Raw genomic sequence first — 20,604 nt, 5'->3', positions numbered from 1 at the left:
GATTTACTAACGACATTGCTATTCTGAGTGAAAGTGAGGAAAAATTACACAACCCACTGAATGAAATGAATAATTTAACGACCACAGAATATGGACTGAGAAGGTAAACCAAAGAAAGATGAAACTAATGAATAGTAAAAGAAATTCGCGATAAATTTCACATCAAAAATAGGGACCGTGCTGTTGACAAAGTGAAGGAACTGTGCTATCTTGGAAGTAAAATAACGTCGGACGAACAAAGTGAAGAGGATATCCGAGTAACAGAGGCAAAGAGGTCATTTCTCGTTAAAAGAAGTTTAACACAGGTAAACTTAGGCCTTGATTTGAGGAGTAATTTTTTTGAGAATTTGCGTCTGGAGCACGGCAGTGGGTCCTGGACTGTGTCAAAACCTGAAAAGAAGACAACTGAAACATTTGAGGTGTGATATTAGAGGAAGGTACAGCAAATTAAGGACTAACGACGTAAAAAATGAGGGGACTGTTCGGAAACCGGCCAAAAAAGTAATATGTTTAAACATTGAGTGGAATAGGAGACGATGAAAGGACATGTGTTAAGGCGTCCACGGTACTATAGGGAGCCATAAAAGGCAAAACCTGTAAGGGAAGAGAGAGGTTCTTATATCTCCAGCAAATAATTGACGACTTTGGAAGAGGAAGTCGAGAGTTAGAAAAAAAGAACTTGATGCGAATGCTGGACAGATATCATAGTCAATATTGTATATGATGGTTGTCTGACTTCGTCTATATGATGGTTGTCTGACTTCGTCTACGAACGCCCTGTTACACGCCTTCAGATAGCTGCTTCCACTAGGAAATTCTCCTTGGCTCTTCATTTGTCGTCAATTTAGCTTTAGATATCTGGGGTAGGGCAGATGCCAGGTAAGGCAGGTGCCACAATGAGTTCATGCGCAGAACTCTCAGGGAGTGTAGTCCGTCCATGAAGGTGAATATTGCTCGACTGTCTGGAACCTGGACCAGCTATGAATGACACAGGAAGTAGTGAAGATCCAAAGAAGAGCAACACATTTCTTCACAGGTTCAATTAATAAGCGCGGAAGATTCACGGAAATGCTCATACATTTTCAAAAGCAAACGCTACAACAGAGGCTTTATGCACCAAGATGAGGTTTATTGTTAAAATTCCGAAACCGATACTTTGCTTCCTAACACTTATAGATCCCGAAGGCAGAACTACGCACGAGCCCAGACAGAAGCTTAACAACAACAAACAATGGCTCTGAGCACTATGGGACTTAACTTCTGAGGTCATAAGTCCCCTAGAACTTAGAACTACTTAAACCTAACTAACCTAAGGACACCACACACATCCATGCCCGAGGCAGGATTCGAACCTGCGACCGTAGCGGTCGCGCGGTTCCAGACTGTAGCGCCTAGAACCGCTCGGCCACTCCGGCCGGCGCTTAACAACAATCAGTCTCCTCGTCGACCATACGCTACAGAAAATGGGGGAAGTGAGTGGTACACAAACTAACCTCCGCCACATACGTTAAGCTGGCTTCCGAAGTACGAATGTACACGGTGTTCGGGATAGAGATATAGAAAAATGTTTGTTTACCTTACAGTAGCCATCAAGGTTTACAACTTAATTTGATCAACACTGTACACAAATACGCAGTACAATTCAGTATGGGCAACGTCGATAGCTCGACAGTGCACGTTCATAAGCATAGACAGGTGTTTTGGCCTCTACTGTAGGGTAGATCCGTTGTCTCAGATCTAACAGATCTCTAACCCTAAACAAGCACTGAAATCCAAGGGAGTCTGATCGGGGGGACCGTGGGGGTCAGGTAATGGGAGCCCTCCTTCCGACCCAATGCTCAGGAATCGTGTCAAGGAGAAATGTAATAACGTCCCATAACTGTGTGTGTGGGTGTGACGGGGGGGGGGGGGTGGATCGTGATCTGAGAAACGACGTTGGAAGGCATCTGTCAAACTGCACAGGTCGCTAACACGTGGTGCGCCTTGTCTCTGGTGCGCAAGCGCCACGCTACTCAGCGCCGTTCATGAAGTGGTGAGGATCATATTTTGAGAAGTGTCTCTATCGGTTGTGTATTTACCCCAAAACACAAAATGTCGTGATATTTCGTTCTTAGGATTTGTTTGCGTATACATCTAGCCCCGACACTCTGTACATGGGTGGGCAAAACAAAAATGGTGCGGAAAATATACCAGGCTCAAAATAGGCAACCTATTTTACATCATCTGCCCTGGTGCGGATGATATAAGTTTGGTTGCTTATATTAAGCAGCGTGAAATATTCTCCTGGTTATTTTATTGTGCCCCATCGTGTAGACGTAGATTCCACTTCTGACGCGTTCACAGTAGACGAGACTTCAGAGACGGAGGAAACAAAAAGATTGTAACGTCGCTGTGACTGGAAGAGGAAAGAGCGTGCAGCAACGGATACGCTTCAGGGCACTCAATTGTATTGGTGTGGCCGGTGTGCGGGCGACCACACCCAGACGACTGAGAGCCGTGTGGAGGGGGGGGGGGGGGGGCGGAACCAGCTCGGTAAGAGAGGACCGCCAGTGACCGCTGACTCCACTTTACGTAACGGGAGGCACTTACGCAAGGTTCAGCCGCATTCATTAGCTAATTGCGTCGCGCGAACTTTGCCTTCCGGCTGCGGGTCATTGCTCTGTCCCACAATGGTGGTGGTCGCCCGCTGCCAATGACAAGCTTCCCCCAGGCGAATTCATGAGGTTTCCGCGTGGAGCGTGCGGCAAATGGGCGCTGTATCGATTACCACCTACTCAGGCTGCAAATAGCTCGCCAGTCGACTCATTAAAGCTACCAGCACCGGCATAAAGGCAGTGTGCAATGAGGCACTAGCCTCAAGATGGAAGAGCTCTCATTTAACGTGCTCGGCGAATGCAAAACAACCTTGAAATTACTGCTTTTGGTGCTTCCGGATGCGCATGAGAAGAAACGAAGGCCGTTACAATTAAATATACAAAATGCAGCACACAGTTATGAACCACCAAATACTTCTGTTAATGTATTTGTAGAACTTAATTTCATTCCATTTTCGTATAGTTGACACCGATATCCACAGAATTTTCTCTACCATTGTAGATGTAACCGCCTACTCTCTCACGTACATTATACTCGCCTCTGGAGCTAAGTGTAGTGTTCAGTAGTCAAAATGGTTCAAATGGCTCTGAGCACTATGAGACTTAACATCTGAGGTCATCAGTCCCCTAGAACTTAGAACTACTTAAACCTAACTAACCTAAAGACATCACACACGTCCATGCCCGAGGCAGGATTCGAACCTGCGACCGTAGCAGTCGCGCAGTTTCGTAGTAAAGCGCTTAGAACCGCTCGGCTACAGTGGCCGGCTGTGCAGCAGTCTTTCAGCGTACCTTATTCTTCTTTCTCTAAAACAAGCGAAAGTCACTTGACGCGAGATTTGGATTGATGGCGAATCTGGCTATAATCTGGTCCTATATATAACATTTGTAAAGCTAGCTGAGCAGAGGTTCATCGAGAAGCAGACGGCTGTATTTCTAATAGTATGTTATAATCAGGCGTAGATAATTTTGTAATGACTCGCAGTAGACTTAAATTTTTGGTATTGTACTGAAAAAATCGACGGGATTCCTCCCCCCTAAAAGATGATTACATTTTTTCTCACATTAAGAACAGGTTGGTGTTTCATATACAGGGTGTCCCAAAAAATGCTTAAACTCTTTTTAGAGCTCATAACTACAATACTTTTTCTTCCTTTGTCAGGTGTGACAGCTTCAGAACTGTCTGAAGGCAAGCTGAACCTTCAGCAAAGAAAGTTCGTTCTGAAGTGCTATTGCAAGAATCAGAGCTTAAGTGAGATGCAGAGAGAGTTCAGAAAGAAGTTTCAACGACATGCACCAAGGCAGCTTACAATTAGTCGTCTGTGAAGTAAGTCTGAGGGAGAAGGAACCGTCCAGAATGTCCACAAGAACCATTCCGGAAGACCACGATTATTATTTATTTCAAATTTCTGCTACCAGTCACTTTTTATTTTAAGCTTAATCTAACATAATGCAACGCGTTTCGAACATGTTCTGTTCATCTTCAGGCGTTTTTATATACATACATACATATAGAGAAATGTTACTTGAAAACAAACAGTCTTAAACTAGATTAATCTAGAACTCTTTGTCCATTGTGTTTTACTGTAGCTGCTGGTGTGGCATTTGGGAGGGAGGAGTTTGACAGTTGATCACTTACTGTCATATAAAAGGCTTTCATACTAGTTTCGTAACACATAACAGATGCAAATCTATCTGCATCATATACATTCTGCGATATACATAGTCAACCACAAGGAAGAAAACCAGCAGAAGACATCACTGATTTCGATTTCTAGCCATACACTGCCCCCCTCCTTCCCCTCAAATGCCACACCAGCAGCTACAGTAAAAAAACAATGGACAGCGAGTTCTAGATTAATCTAGTTTAAGACTGTTTATTTTTAAGTAACATTTCTCTATATGTTTGTATGTATGTATGTATAAACGCCTGAAGATGAACAGAACATGTTCGAAACGCGTTGCATTATGTTAAATTGAGCATAAAATAAAAAGTGACTGGTAGCAGAAACTTCAAATAAATAATTATCCCACACAGTTACAGTGCACAAACATAGCCATTATGGCCGAAAATAATTAAGACCACGATCATCTATAGGCCCCACAAGTGAAAGAGAAGTCGTCGAAAAATTTCATCAGTCTCCTGCAAAGTTTGTGCGGCAAGTGATTCGTGGGAAATGAGTTCCAAAAGTGAGCGTCCGTCCCATTTTGAAACGTGTCCAGTGGAAAAGTTTTATTCCTAGATAACTCAGACTGAGGAGGATAATGATCGGAGAACTGAATTTTGTGAGTGGTATCGAGCAAGTTGCTCACAGACCGTTTGTAGTGATGAGACCACTTTTAAGTTGAATGCTTCAATTAATCGCCACAGTTGTACCTGGGCAGTGAGAATCCTCACGTGACAGTGAAACACTACGTGGACCTACCAGGAGTAGCAGTGCAGTGTGGTTTATCAGCATTTGGTTTGACTGGAGCTTTCTTTTTTTAGCATACAGTGGATCGTGAAAATTACCAGTGTGCCCTGATTTGAAACTTCCTGCCAGATAACAACTGATTTTCCGGTAGGAATTCTTTCTGCGTGTGTTTAAGAAATACTAGTATTGCATAAATCTGTAGGCATCCAGGGATAATGTCGTGTCCTGACGTAGGGGAGAAAGGGAGAGAAGGGGTTACTGGTCAGTCTGCGCTCCCGAACGGTACAGATCAGAAGGCAGAAGGACAATTCACAGTGAAGGCACTTGACTTTTTTCTTCTATCTGAGCCAACTCTGGTGCAGGCATTTACTAGAGATGCAGGTGGTGAGACTCGGTAGGGAACTCGTTATGGAGACTCTAGGACAAACAGGGTTTTGAAATAGTTGTTTATTCCAGACAGGACTATCTAATACACTGGAGGCTAATTCTAGGGTTAGGAAAAGCATGAATAGCACTATTACAACAGAAGCCAGCGCAGAAGCCCCAGGAGTGGATGCTAATCACAGTAGCAAACACTAGCAGCATCTTAAGGCAACAATTTAGTTGCGAAACAAAACATACTGAATGTGACACAGTTCACTGAGGCACTCCAAGTGAGAGAGCAGACTTAAGTGGAGCTCGACCAAGGCTGGAGTCGACAGACGCGGATTCGGCGCCCAGATCGTCTGACTGAGAACTCCGCCAAAATGCCGAATCTAGGGTTTTAAAAGAGTCTCGTGGGCGCACTGTTTTCGCACTTAAAGCCACCCAGCCAGTCCCGCAGGTCGCTTGCAGGCACCTGCCAATCACGGTTTAGTTAGGTTGCCTCTACTGCTCCTAAGGCGGGGATGTTAGTACAGTTGCACTAACTAAGTCCGTATTTGTTATCAGATTGTTCAGCTGAAAGCTAAACGTAACTGCTCTGCCAAATAGGGCTTGCACCATTATTGTTATACGTCATTTAGCCCCGCCCCTCGGGCTCTCCCGAGTAGAGACTGCTAGGACAACAGTTTTTTGGCGTTTTCGCTCTCTTTCTAACCCTTGTGAGCCTACTGGCGTTGCTTTTTCTCAAGGCTGGTATCAAGCTGACTTTATACGCTAGTGCGTGCTTGTTGGTTACAAAGATCTACGGTGGCAACCTACCACAGCATCTAGACGACATATGGAGTTACATCCCGGCCGGTGTGGCCGAGTGGTTCTAGGTGTTTCAGTCTGGAATCGCGCGACAGCTACGGTCGCATTTTCGACTCCTGCCTCGGACATGGATGTGCGTGATGTCCTTAGGTTACTTGGGTTTAAATGACCTCAGATGTTAAGTCCCATAGTTCTCAGAGCCATTTTGAAGTTACATGTTAATTCCTTGAAGAGTAACTAACGCCCTGGCATCGCGTCTGGGGGCGTCTACATTTTCGCAAGGCTCTCCCCTTACGGTTTACTTCATGTAACAATATCTCTCCTAGTTTCGTCCGCCCTCAGCATCGTCTCTGCTTTCGCGCCTCGGAGCGCATGTCCTCCTTTCTCACAGCTTCAAGATTACACTACAGTAGCAAGGAATAATCAATGTATTACAATACCAGCGGAATCCCAGTAGAGCGATCTAAACAATGAGCACAGAAGAAATTTGAAGAGGAACACAACTTAGAATATTTTGAACTCTGAATGAGTGTTGTAGATCTAGGACCCTATGCAAAATTTGAAGGTAAATAAAATTATTGCGAATGTGTGTATACTTGAATTTATACACGTTCCAGTCACATTAATGTGGCCACTTGTCAAAAACCAGAACCACTTTCTGCCGTGTAGAAGTGTATCAAGAGAGTCAGTGAGGTTCTGGAAGGTACCGACAGACTCATGGATCCATTGCGACTCTGGTGCCGTGACTAGTTGCGCTAGGTATCTTGGTTGAGGGCCGGCCGCTGTGGCCGAGCGGCGGTTCTAGGAGCTTCAGTCTGACATCGCGCTGCACGGTCGCAGGTTCGAATCCTGCCTCACGCATAGATTTTTTGATGTCCTTAAGTTACTTAGGTTTAAGAAGTTCTAAGTCTAGGGGACTGATGACCTCAGATGTTAAGCGCATAGTGCTTGGAGGCATTTGAAGTTGATTCAGGACCCATGGCGCGAACAGCCCCATCGAGTGACTCCAAAGATCTTCGATTGGATTTAAATCCGGGGAATGTGGTGGCCAAGGGAGCGTGGTAAACTCATTGTGGTGCTCTCCGAACCATGGGCGTACGAGACGGGCATTGAGACATTTTGCAGTGCTCAGGAAAAAACAAAACCGCACGTAGGGGTGGACATGGTCCCAAGGACAGATGACCAGTTGTGTCGATCCTTTGTGCCGTCCAGAACGACTAGATACCCGGGGAATGCCACGAAAACATTCCCCAAACCACATCACATTCAGGTTCTTTGCTTTCAAGCGTTTCATGCAGCACACTCAAACAACCATCTATTACATGAAGCACAAAACCTGATTAATGTGAAAAGGTCACCTCTTGCCACTCAGTGGACGTCCTGTTGCAGTACTGGCGTGAAAATTCCAGTCTTCGTCACTGATGAACAGCAGTCAGCATGGTTAATTCTGCATGTATTTGATATCCTGTTTCCTTGCCTCTTTTCTAAAATCTCTATAAAGTGAGTGGTGTGCAGATTAACTACTGATTAAGGAAAACAACACGCGATCTAGTGTTCAACAGTTGCACGTCTATTCCCTCGTGCACATCTTCTCAGCCGTCGTTCAAACCTGTCATCTATGGCTCGTGGTTCACCACAGTTTCCTCTGCGCCAGTATTATAAAACAAAAGTTTAACCTGCACCGTATACTTTAACCACAACGGTATGTGAACAGTTCAAAAACGTAGCCGTTTCGAAAATGCTCGGTCTTGGGCGCCTTGCCACGGTTCGTGCGGTTCCCCCCGTCGGAGATTCGAGTCCTCCCTTGGGCATGGGTGTGTGTGTGGGTGTGTGTGTGGGGTCCTTAGCGTACGTTAGTTTAAATTACCAAAATCAGATTTTCACTCTGCAGCTGAGTGTGCGCTGTTACGAAACTTCCTGGCAGATTAAAACCGTGTGCCGGAGCGAGACGCGAACTCGGTACCTTTGCTTTTCGCAGAAGAGCTTCTGTGAGATTTTAAGGTAGGAGGCGAGGTACTGACAGAACTGAAGCTGTGAGGACGGGTCGTAAGTCGTGCTTGGGTAGCTCAGATGGTGGAGCACTTGCCCACGAAAGGCAAAGGTCCCGAGTTCGAGTCTCGGTATGGCATACAGTTTTAATCTGCCAGGAAGTTCAGTTTAAGTTAGATTAAGTAGTGTGTAAGCCTAGGGACCGATTACCTCAGTAGATTGGTCCCATAGAACTTACCTCAAATTTCCAATTTTTCGGAATTGCTTCCACCCTTGGCCCGAAAGCCTTTGACCATGGCCTTTTGGATGCCAGATAAATCGATCCGTTTCCGCAAAAAGACAACGACTGCACTGTTTACCGCGTCGCCCGTCCACTGCTGGGGCTACCAACTGCTCTCTGTAAGTTGTTATAGAAAGTTGACGTCAAACACCCGGGGGGTGGTCACTTCAGTGTGACTGGGTCGTGTATCATCGTCAGCAGATCAACAGTAAATTTGAAATTTTCTCCCATATTTAGTATTTCCCAGACCATGGAGTCGCACTGTTTACTTTCAGATAAACATCGTGCGCTATTCCATAACCACAATAACACCACTCTAAAAAACTCAGTAGAACGTAGTAGGTATTAAGTTTATTTACAGCCTGTTACTTTCTACAGCGTGCATTCAAGTCTAAGTGTTCGAAGACGTGTCATCTACGTAGTAAATATGTGGTATCTGTTCATTGGTGACTCATATGGTAAGCTATTTGCCGCAGAAGAAACGATATGTGCTACATAACTTTGCGAGGTATTACTTGAGTGTACGAGTACAGGTGAGGTACTGAAATGATGTGGAGGAAGGAAAGACACACTCTATGGACCCGTCAGCACTAGGGTCGTTATAGACATAGAACTCACTCAGGAGGTAACAGATCCTTCGGGGCCATGATGGAACCGCCAAGACATATTCCTGAAGTGACTTACGAAAGCCACCGAAAAAGAAAGACAGCCAGACAGGAATTTTAAGCCAGCTGTTTTCACTGCGCCACCGTCGATGTTCTGAAGTAACAAATTCCCAGCAAAGAAATTCAATCACGTTTTTTGAGCTTCGAATATGGTTTGCCGTTAACAGTTACTGTCGCGTCCCTTGTGGAATAACGTCTCCTGCACACGCATTTGGTGTCGTTAACACGTCGCTAACGTCGGGCGTGCTGGGCGGATGACGGCAGCTTCACACCTGGGCGAATGACGCACCGCAGCTCCGTCTAAAAGCATTCCACAGTTGCTGAGCGACAATGGCCCGAATACCACACAGCAAATGCCATTTGCTGTACGTCCCACAGCAAACAAACCGTCTTATGTAGTTCCCTCCTTGGTTGTTAGGTGACACGTTACGCAATTTATTGACAAGAAATTACATTTCATTCTAGTTCAGAGTTATCAGAGTGCTGTTCTCTGCAGTCTTGAAATTACAGTGGCAACTATCATCCTTTAACGTAGTAACTCTTGGCCGATGTCATGCTGTCCACCTTTTCCTGTTTTGTACTAAAATTTTCATATTCGCATCATTGCCACACTCTCTGTAGCCCATTTTGCATATACTAGCCCCCCCCCCCCTCCAGTTCCTAGTTAACTGTTCGTGACCGTAGATGTCCCAGTAACCCATACATTCCTCACGTAAAGCGAGTGAGATGACCCTATGATTAAGCTACACTGAACTCGCACCTTGGGGTACGGCAGTTCAGATCCCCGTCCAAGCAGCCAAACTTAAGTTCCGCGTGACGTCACTAACTTGCTCAAGGCGAATACCGAGATGGGTCCTTGGATGCCCACCTTTCCCTATTGTGCCCTTGTTGGCGGGACGTTAAACCCTAATTTTCCTTCTTACCTTCCTTCAGTTTCTTCACGTATTTTCTTCAGAGTACTTAATTTTTCAATTCGTACTTCTTCTGTTCAACTAATTTGTAAGATTTGTCGGGAGCATCGTATTTCAAATGTTTCAAGATTCTACAGTTGCTGAGGCAGAAGCCCATTATAAACTTCCATACAGTGTGGTCTCCAGAGGTATACTTTCAGAAGCATCTTTAGTTCGGGATCTGTTTTTGGGTTTCGTACCACAATCTGTAAAAACGGGACCCTTGTAGGATCACTTTGTTGTCTGTCGCTTGTCTACCCGACAGTTAAAAACATTTTTTCTCAAGAAGGGATAGATATATGAAGTTGAAATTTGTGTCACACATTAAGGTCTAAGGTCCCTTGGCGATATAAAAATAAATCTTCTAATGCTTCAATGCAACCTAAAGATACTGCCATTTATGTTACAAATACTGATTCTCTCAATGTCACTCACCAAAACCCGTTGACCAAGAATCATAATATTAGAAAGAAGCAAGGTTACACAATACTAGTGAAGAAAAACAAATTGAAAATTCTTAATTAGTAATTTCATCACATAATATTTCCCCATTTTCTCCGTCTGTCTGTCCATCTGCAAGGACCTTTTTAGCAGTAACGCTTGAAGTATCAAGTTGACATTTAAGTCGCATACTAAAGTCTGTGGTCCCTTGGCGGTATAAAAAATTTAAGCTTCTAGGGCAATGGAATCAATAGATACAGCTATTTGTGTCACATATTTTGATACAAACCCACTCATCGGAACCTATAGGGTACTTACAGTTGCCGTCTCTTGCAATCTTCAGGGTTTTGTGGATGACATTTTTCCGAAAATCAGATGGCACATCGCCAGACTCATACATTGTACACGCTAACGTGAATAATCGTTTTGTTTCCATTTCCCCAAATGATTTCCGAAATTCCGATGAAATGTTATCTACACCTTGTGCCTTATTCGAGCTTAAGTCTTCCAAAGCTCTTTTAAATTCTGCTTGCAATACTGGGTCCCCTTTCTGCTCTGTATCGACTCCCGGCAGTGTATTAGCCTTTGTAACGAAGATGAACAGCCCTTACTCGGGGTCGTGAAGCCGTGAATGGATCTGATCCGTGGCTGACCACAACAAAGCCCCACGCAGCTGTTAGCTTCGATGCTGCGCAACGGACAGTGTCGGCAGCAGCAGAGCACGCTGTTTACGGACCGTAGGCGAGGCGGGCGCAGTCGCCGCTGATCCCCAGCAACTGCCCCGCTGGTGCGGCATTTGCAGTCGCAGCTCACGCACCCAAAACGCAATTTCAGCCCCGCTGCGGAACCGGGGAGCGAGGCTCAGCGACCTCTCTCGCAATGGAAATGCGACCGCAACGCTTAATACCGCTTGCATCCAGAGCGCAGGGCTGCCACAGTAGAGGCAAGCGTCTCTCCAACCGTCCATTAGTATAATAGCTAACACATCCCACCAGTGGCCAAAAACTGCATCCATAAAACTAGAGGCCAACCAGAAGACTTGGTTAGCATTAATGTGCAACTTAGGGAAAAGCGGAGGTGACAGCGCGGAAAGAAGTCTATAAGAAACTGTAGATAAAAAAAAGGGAGCAACAAACATTTAATAGTCACTACGGCCAGAGACAAGGCAGCCGAGTAAAGAATGAAACTTCATCCACACTCGAAAATGGTACCATTAAAGAACGATTGTAAAAGAAGAATAAAATTTTTACTCTGCAGCGGAGTGTGCGCCGATTTGAAACTTCCTGGCAGATTAAAACTGTGTGTTGGATCGAGACTCGAACTAGGGGTATTTGTCTTTAGCGGGCAATTGCTCTACCGACTGAGCTACCAAAGCGCAACTCACAATCCGTCCTCACAGCCTTACTTCCACCAGTGCCTCGTCTCCTACTTTCCAAACTTTACAGAAGCTCTTCTGCGAGCCTTGCAAGAGTACCGGAAACATGGCTTAGTCACGGACTGGGGGATGTTTCCAGAATACGATTCTGCAATGCCTGTGTTATGCCGAATTAAGACATAAAATTCCCCATACTATGGCTAAGCCACGTCTCCGCAATATTCTTTCTTCCAGGAGTGCTAGTCTTGGAGGTTTCGCAGGTAAGCTTCTGTGACATTTGGAAAGAACAGGCACTGAGGCGCCTACAGCCTTTATGAAATACATGAGCCATTCTCAAATAGACAAATAGTATGGGGACCACTAGTGATAAGCTGGAAATCCGGGTTCGAGTCACAGGCCGGCAAAAATTTTCATTGTCACTCCATTATACAGCTGATGGGTCCATATTCGCAACTGCGAATACATGTCTTGTGTTTCCTGAATGTTTCCAGGAGGTTTGATATGAGCGCACACTCCACAGCAGAGTGAAAATTTCGTTGGGCAAACATCCCCCCCCCCCCCCCCCCCTCTAGTTAAGTCATGTCTCCTTAGTATTATTCCAGGAGTTTTGGAGGTTTCGCATGAAAGCTTCTGTGACATCTGGAAAGCAGCAGTCGGAGTACTGGCGACAGTAAAGCTGTGAGGACAGTCTTGACTCGTGCTTGAGTAGCTCACTCAGTATAGCTCTTGTTCGCGAAATGCAAAGGTCCAGAGTTCGAGTATCGATCGGGCACACAGTTTTAGTCTATCAGGAAATTTCATGGGAGAAAGTACTTTGAGAAACTTCTGAATGAAGAAAACCCAACAATCAACTCGGAATACGGAGATCCCAGCTGGAACATGACATCGGCTATATCACTGGAGGAAGTATCAGCACTAAGGTAAAGCAAAACATGGAAGACAGCTTGGTAAAATTAAATCTCCTTAAGCTTGGAAGTGTCTCGGTCAAGTGGGAGTTGACTTACTGTGGGACTTGATGAGGTTCAAATTCAAATGGTTCAAATGGCTCTGAGCACTATGGAACTTAACATCTGAGGTCATCAGTCCCCTAGAAATTAACAACTACTTAAACTTAATTGACCTAAAGACATCACACACATCCATGCCCAAGGCAGGATTCGAACCTGCGACCGCAGCAGTCACGCTCTTCCGGACTGAAGTGCCTAGAACCGCTCGGCCACCGCGGCCGGAACTTTATGAGGCAGAGCTACAAAAAAAAAAAAAAAAAAAAAAAGGCGAGAATTGCACATGAATGGAGAGACAGAACTTTCTGCTAATACCAGAGAAATATGTAAACCTTCTATAAGATATGTACGAAAATATAAGAACAAGGGTAAGAGGCAGTGTAGGCGTGGCAGAATGGATACAAGTTTGCATCAGCCCATAAATCTTTTTGTGGTCATCCTGTCACAGGAATTCAAGATGAAGGCTCTTGGAACTTGTCTTTTCCAGACGACATTGTGTGTAGCACCAGCAGACTGGGTGTGGAGTGCAAACTGGAAGAAAGGAGGTGTGCAATGCGGAACAGAGGTCTTAAAAGCAACAGAAGGAAACGGAGTATTCGTGGAAACGAGGAAGGTGACGCAGTCATAATGAATGGGAGAGCCAAGGAAAGGGTAGAGCGGTAATTGAGCAATTGTGCGTGTGTGTGAACTCCTAAGGGACCAAACTGCTTGAGGTCATTGGTCCCTAGACTTGAACACTAATTAAACTAGCTTAAACCAACTTAAGCTAAGGACACACACACACACACACACACACACACACACACACACACACACACACACACACACACACACTCACACACACACACACTTGCCCGAGGGAGGACTTAAAACTTCGGCGGGAGTGGTCGCGCAATCCGTGACATGGTGCCTCTAACCGCGCGGCCACTCCGCGCGGCAGGGTAGAGCGATTCATGTAGCTCGGGTCAGCTGTGGCACTAATGGCTGCCTAGATACTGAGATAAATCACACAGTGCAGTCTGAATGAATTGGAAAGAAATCTGGAATCCTCTATGACAAAAACATGAATGCCACATCAAGAGGAAGATACATAAGGCAGTCGTAAGGTCAGCATTACTGTATGCAGCAGAGATATGGGCAATAACTTATAACCAGTGTAATAGGCTGTCTATAGGTGAAATGATATTGTGCTGGATGCATAGAATCTACAGGATGGACCGAATTAAAAGAGAAAAAATCCGAGCAACCATAAAGGTTATTGAAGTGCCCAAGGAAGTGCAGGAGAGAAGACCCATCCCAGTGATATGATAATGAGAAGAAACCAAAGCCACGTTGCAAGCAGGGCGATGGATATGGCAGTGGAAGGCTTCACAGAAACAGGAAGTCCTAAAAAGAGGTGTTCTTACTGCATTCGAGAGGACCAGAAGGAAATACATTTGACAGGGGACGATACGTAGGACAGGGAAAAGAAGAAGAAACTTGCCAGTTCGCTCTGCGTAACGCAGGAAAAGAAGAGGTTCAAATGCATTTGTCCTTATCGTGTTTCATAATCGAATATGATGCACGACAGCATGCACTTACTGCTCTTTTATATTTCTTCATGCATTATAAATTTACGATGAAATTTATGCTAAGGATTAAGTTAATTGCAGGGCAAATATATACCGTTTTCTGAATGGGCCTTGAAAGGGAAAGTCAGGGCTTGCGATTCGATTGCGATGAGGTTTGGTATATTAGGAAGGGGAAACTTATGTGAAAGAGTTTAGGGCACAACGCAAAATCAAGGATCCAGTTCGCACCTGAAGGAAATCGTAACAACACTCGAAAGTAAGGAAAACTTCGATTTATGCACACGAGACATGCAAAAATTAGTGATTTCAATCTGATGTACGTATACTTGAGAAGGGAAACCATTGCTAACTACCATGATGTTTACAGCAGATAAAAGCCTACTTAAATTCCTTTCCTTCAGAACTCCGTATCTCAGGAAAGGTCAGTTTCGTACAGCTACACATACCTTTTGTGTCTGCTTATTATTATTATTATTATTATGATTATTACTAGCAACATCAATAGTAGTGGTAGTAGTAGGGCTAGTAGTAACGTTATTACTTCTTAGTCAGTACTGTTATTCACACTGTCATTAGATACATTCAAATATTTTTTATTTCTGTTAATACCATTTTATTACTAATTATCATACTGCACTCATTCTCATTTCCTAAACAATAATGATGTAAAAAACATAGTACGTGGAAAACACCGATCCGACGTAAGATCGGGCCTTTATCTGATCAGTTTAAATAAAAAAAGGAATAAGTAAAACAAACACGCGTCGAAACTAACCGCCAAAAGAAGTATCTTCATAAATGTAAATCATGTTTGCTTTCCATCGCGTATTGGGTAAACTAAGCGAGCAGGAAAGTGGCTTTCTTATAGTGTGCTTGGCGCGGAGGATTTGCCTCCTCTGCTTCTAAGATAAATACCATCTGACGCGCTGTGAAGAATTAACACGAGGGGTATAAACACACTCTATAAGACGCTTTTTCATATTCATATACCGTAAGAAGGGATATACTTTTCGGAAAAATTCGGGCTACCTTGAGCGTAAGGCATACATCATCCAACTTCGTAGGGGCGAACACTGATCAGATGTTTTATACACTCCTGGGAATGGAAAAAAGAACACATTGACACCGGTGGGTCAGACCCACCGTACTTGCTCCGGACACTACGAGAGGGCTGTACAAGCAACGATCACACGCACGGCACAGCGGACACACCAGGAACCGCGGTGTTGGCCGTCGAATGGCGCTAGCTGCGCAGCATTTGTGCACCGCCGCCGTCAGTGTCAGCCAGTTTGCCGTGGCATACGGAGCTCCATCGCAGTCTTTAACACTAGTAGCATGCCGTGACAGCGCGGACGTGAACCGTATGTGCAGTTGACGGACTTTGAGCGAGGGCGTATAGTGGGCATGCGGGAGGCCGGGTGGACGTACCGCCGAATTGCTCAACACGTGGGGCGTCAGGTCTCCACAGTACATCGATGTTGTCGCCAGTGGTCGGCGGAAGGTGCACGTTCCCGTCGACCTGGGACCGGACCGCAGCGACGCACAGATGCACGCCAAGACCGTAGGATCCTACGCAGTGCCGTAGGGGACCGCACCGCCACTTCCCAGCAAATTAGGGACACTGTTGCTCCTGGGGTATCGGCGAGGACCATTCGCAACCGTCTCCATGAAGCTGGGCTACGGTCCCACACACCGTTAGGCCGTCTTCCGCTCACGCCCCAACATCGTGCAGCCCGCCTCCAGTGGCGTCGCGACAGGCGTGAATGGAGGGACGAATGGAGACGTGTCGTCTTCAGCGATGAGAGTCGCTTCTGCCTTGGTGCCAATGATGATCGTATGCGTGTTTGGCGCCGTGCAGGTGAGCGCCACAATCAGGACTGCATACGACCGAGGCACACAGGGCCAACACCCGGCATCATGGTGTGGGGAGCGATCTCCTACACTGGCCGTACACCTCTGGTGATCGTCGAGGGGACACTGAATAGTGCACGGTACATCCAAACCGTCATCGAACCCATCGTTCTACCATTCCTAGACCGGCAAGGGAACTTGCTGTTCCAACAGGACAATGCACGACCGCATGTATCCCGTGCCATCCAACGTGCTCTAGAAGGTGTAAGTCAACTATCCTGGCCAGCAAGATCTCCGGATCTGTCCCCCATTGAGCATGTTTGGGACTGGATGAAGCGTCGTCTCACGCGGTCTGCACGTCCAGCACGAACGCTGGTCCAACTGAGGCGCCAGGTGGAAATGGCATGGCAAGCCGTTCCACAGGACTACATCCAGCATCTCTACGATCGTCTCCATGGGAGAATAGCAGCCAGCATTGCTGCGAAAGGTGGATATACACTGTACTAGTGCCGACATTGTGCATGCTCTGTTACCTGTGTCTATGTGCCTGTGGTTCTGTCAGTGTGATCATGTGATGTATCTGACCCCAGGAATGTGTCAATAAAGTTTCCCCTTCCTGGGACAATGAATTCACGGTGTTCTTATTTCAATTTCCAGGAGTGTATATGAAACTCATTAATATTAACATTTTATTTAAAATGACAATATACAACTTTCATGACAGCTTTCATTCTCTTATAAAAGTAACGCAAGAAATGAGATTCAAACGCATCGCCTCGAAGGTTAAATGTGATCCGAGTAGAGTGTCTATATCAATTCCGGCCACCACCAATCTACCAACGAATTCCCTCCTAAAGTATATTTTAACAAATTGTAAGTTATCTGCATCATCAATTCTTTGATTTCTCAGAGCTGTTTGGGGTTGATATAAAGTTACTTATCCTCGAGTGTTCTAACGTTTACCGCCGTTCGACAGATTCTGCATAATGACCTTCGACCTCAGCTGTTTCGAAAATGGAAGTCTCTCCCAGTAGCAACTTCAGAGTGTCTTCCGACCGGTACGTCGAAGCTTGTCGAAATCGATGTGCCACGGTGTCTGCCCTGTCCTTGTTAGACGCAACACTAATTGAATATCATCAACAAATTTTACATTCAACCATACTGTGGCTGCTTATAGTGCTTCTATCGTTAAACTAGATCCTAAGGGTGTGTAAAATTACTATAAAGCAACGTACCAATGTAAACTGGAAGGCGAAAGAGTCCGAGAGGAAGACGATCTGAAGGGGGAGGTACAGGTCAAGTGGCGTACAGATCCTGAAAGAAAAGAATGAGAATCAGGTTATTTACAATATTTCATCAACAAATAACGCTACTGTCATTTTGCAGCGTCCGCCGAGCACTCTGCAGACACAGATCTCCTTGGGGCGCGGAAACATGTGGTAAATGCAAAGTTACACAACGGTACTAAAACGAACTTTTAATATGTAGGGAGCCCTACATTTGAAAGACTTCCAGCACTGATATTGCCGCATACGAATGAAATGCGCTTGCTTTTAAAATCTATTAAACTGCTCCGCTATTCAGAGAACGGCTGGGCCAAAGTGATGGAATTCGAGTCGTGTGAGCGAGCTGACTGTATCGGCTCCTCCAGTGCTTCCAGTTGACTGGAGCCTTTCTTCGCTGGAACATAACGGCGCAGCGGGCGGTGCGCTGCTCGCGCACAGTCGCCAGTAGCGGAGAGTGCGGCAGGCGGAAGAGCTGTCTGTGGACCCCAGCCGACTCGAGACTCTGAAAGGGGGAACTCTCCCCCCTGGCGAAGGCTGCAGCATCGCTGAGTTATTCGATTCGCGTCCCACATTCCATCGGTGAAGCTCGCCTCACATCGGCACATAAAGCTGCACGTCTTGCGGGCCACAAACATGGAAACTGGGCCACAAGTGACTGGAGGCTTACCCAGTGTGTTACCGCCTACCGCGATTTTTCGTTTTATCAAATGATCCAAGGCGTCTAGACCACTGATGGCCCTGTGGGCGCCTGAATCACACTATGCCGTCTGTAGTTCAGGCCATAGGTGACATCACTGTCATATATCGCTATGCGACACTGGTGGTAATTTTATTTTAAGCATACTGGCCACATTTGCTACAAGAAAAGCTAAGCGTCTTACTCACTGAGAAGGTGCCTTCAAGTATGGTCTCTCGGTTCTCTTTGTCGGCAGGAGGCGGTCAGTAAATGTCGTTACGAAGATTGAAGGTCAGTTTTCACGGAAGTAAGGCTGTGGATTGCTTCATGTTTTTGTCAACAGAGGAGCACCTTGCCTAACCCTGGGCGGAAGGCGCCGTCCTGCCACTGCCATTCCCAAACAATAATTGAGACTCATATTTTAGACTGTTTTGTTCGTACATCAAAGGACGAGACAGCGTGACGGCACGGGGCCACTGTAGGAAGGTCAATCACTTTCTCTTCAAAACTTGATGTACCCTTTCGAATTGAGTCCCTTCACCATCGTGCTTGGAATGAAGAAACTGAAGCCGCTGTGGCCGAGCGGTATTGAATTGTATTGTATTGTATTGTATGTTAACCGGAGACCTGGAAACGACGGAGAGGCTCCGTCTCCGCTGCAGCTGCAGTGGTCCACAAAACCACGACGACTACCGCAGTCCACTTCACCTCTCCCCCGCCCCACACCGAACCCGGGGTTATCGTGCGGTTCGGCCCCCGGTGGACCCCCCAGGCAACGTCTCGCAAAAGACGAGTGTAACCTCTATGTTTGCGTGGCAGAGTAATGGTGGTGTACGCGTACGTGATGAACTTGTTTGCGCAGCAATCGCCGACATAGTGCAATTGAGCCGGAATAAGGGGAACCAGCCCGCATTCGCCGAGGCAGATGGAAAACCGCCTATAAACCATCCACAGACTGGCCGGTTTACCGCTGGGAGGATTCGAGCCGGGGCGGGAAGGAGCGTTAGACCGCACGGCAACCGGGCAGGCGTCCGAGCGGTACTAGGCGCTTCAGTCCGAAACCGCGCGGCTCCTGCGGTCGCAGGTTCGAATCCTGCCTCGGGCATGGATGTGTGTGATGTCCTTAGGTTAATTAGATTGAAGTAGTTATAAGTCTAGGGGACTGATGACCTCAGAAGTTAAGTCCCATAATGCTTAGAGCCATTTGAACCATTTTTGAAGAAACCGATGGACCGATGGGTCACTGCTCGGGCTCAGTACCAACCTCTTATTTGTAAAAGTGCGTTTGTACACCACCAGTGCTAAGGTTCTGTAGTGTTCCCCCGTTTATTCACGGAATAAGCAATATTGCCATCCGTCACAGTGGCAACAGCAGTGATTTGTCCCCTCCATATAGAGTGTTGTTTGAAAGCTGAGAGTTGTGGAGAGATCTCCTGGGCGCCATTTGGTGCTGATGGAAGCACCATACACTGATTTTGGGGAAACGCAGTGTCGCAACTGCGGTAGTGTGATTACTATTCGGAGCAGCCAGTTACTTGCCTTCTTTGCCACGCAACTTGAGTGCTTAGTTTGGTTATAATTTCATCCACCTTCTTGTACCGTTAACTTTGATTTTGCAAGATGCCCAAGAAACAGATCTTGTTGCACTTTCTCCATAGATCACTGCACACTTCTCGCAACCTCCCCACAATGTACGCGTCATTTTGTACTTTGATTTGAGTTTTAATTTTAATTGTGATTTAAGGTACGTCATTAGAGCAAATAAATATCTTTCAGTTCTATTCCAAGGTTCTCTACTTTATCATCCAGTTTTCCCGTGGTTAGGCTACCCACCAATATTAAATAAACCCGTTGCACACCTAAGTTTGTTCTCATGATGCACAGTGGTCAAACTCAGCGATCAGCTATATTAAGAACTGAGAGAACAGAACGAACAACACACTCGCTCATCTTGCATGATTAAAGATTTCTTTTATAATGACCACTGCACGATCAGGAACCCGACTCCATGGTTCTATGATATTTTGGAGATGTTTCCCCTACCAGTATTTGGGCTCATTCATTCAGGTTGCGGTAGACATGAACCAAGATGTTAATTGCATTCCCACTCAGGAAGTATTGCCTTCTGTATCTTCGTCATGAGTCTCCTGTGGTCACTCCCGACTTCCGAGATGCTTGCTTTACAGGGCTATATGAACGAGTTACTGCTTAGACGAACACTCAGGCACCTTATCACATATCGACTTATTTGCTGAACGACCCATTCTCCATTTCTGAGACTATTTGGAACATCAAGTGAAACAATAATCAAAATCCACGGAATTTGGTATTTCCA

General features: G+C 45.8%; 1 protein-coding gene across 1 annotated transcript in view; it reads right to left on the bottom strand.

Annotated features, from left to right (window-relative positions):
* LOC126335756 (uncharacterized) overlaps positions 1 to 20,604 on the bottom strand; it is a 209,595-nt gene that overhangs the window by 79,751 nt on the left and 109,240 nt on the right. Inside the window, exon 2 of the mRNA XM_049999214.1 lies at positions 17,543 to 17,621. Within this exon, the coding sequence (XP_049855171.1) occupies positions 17,543 to 17,621 (79 nt within the window). The remainder of the gene's footprint in view (positions 1 to 17,542; positions 17,622 to 20,604) is intronic.

The sequence above is a fragment of the Schistocerca gregaria genome, chromosome 2 (assembly GCF_023897955.1).
Source record: "Schistocerca gregaria isolate iqSchGreg1 chromosome 2, iqSchGreg1.2, whole genome shotgun sequence".
Classification (NCBI taxonomy): domain Eukaryota; kingdom Metazoa; phylum Arthropoda; class Insecta; order Orthoptera; family Acrididae; genus Schistocerca; species Schistocerca gregaria.
This window is presented reverse-complemented; position numbering and strand designations above follow the sequence as displayed.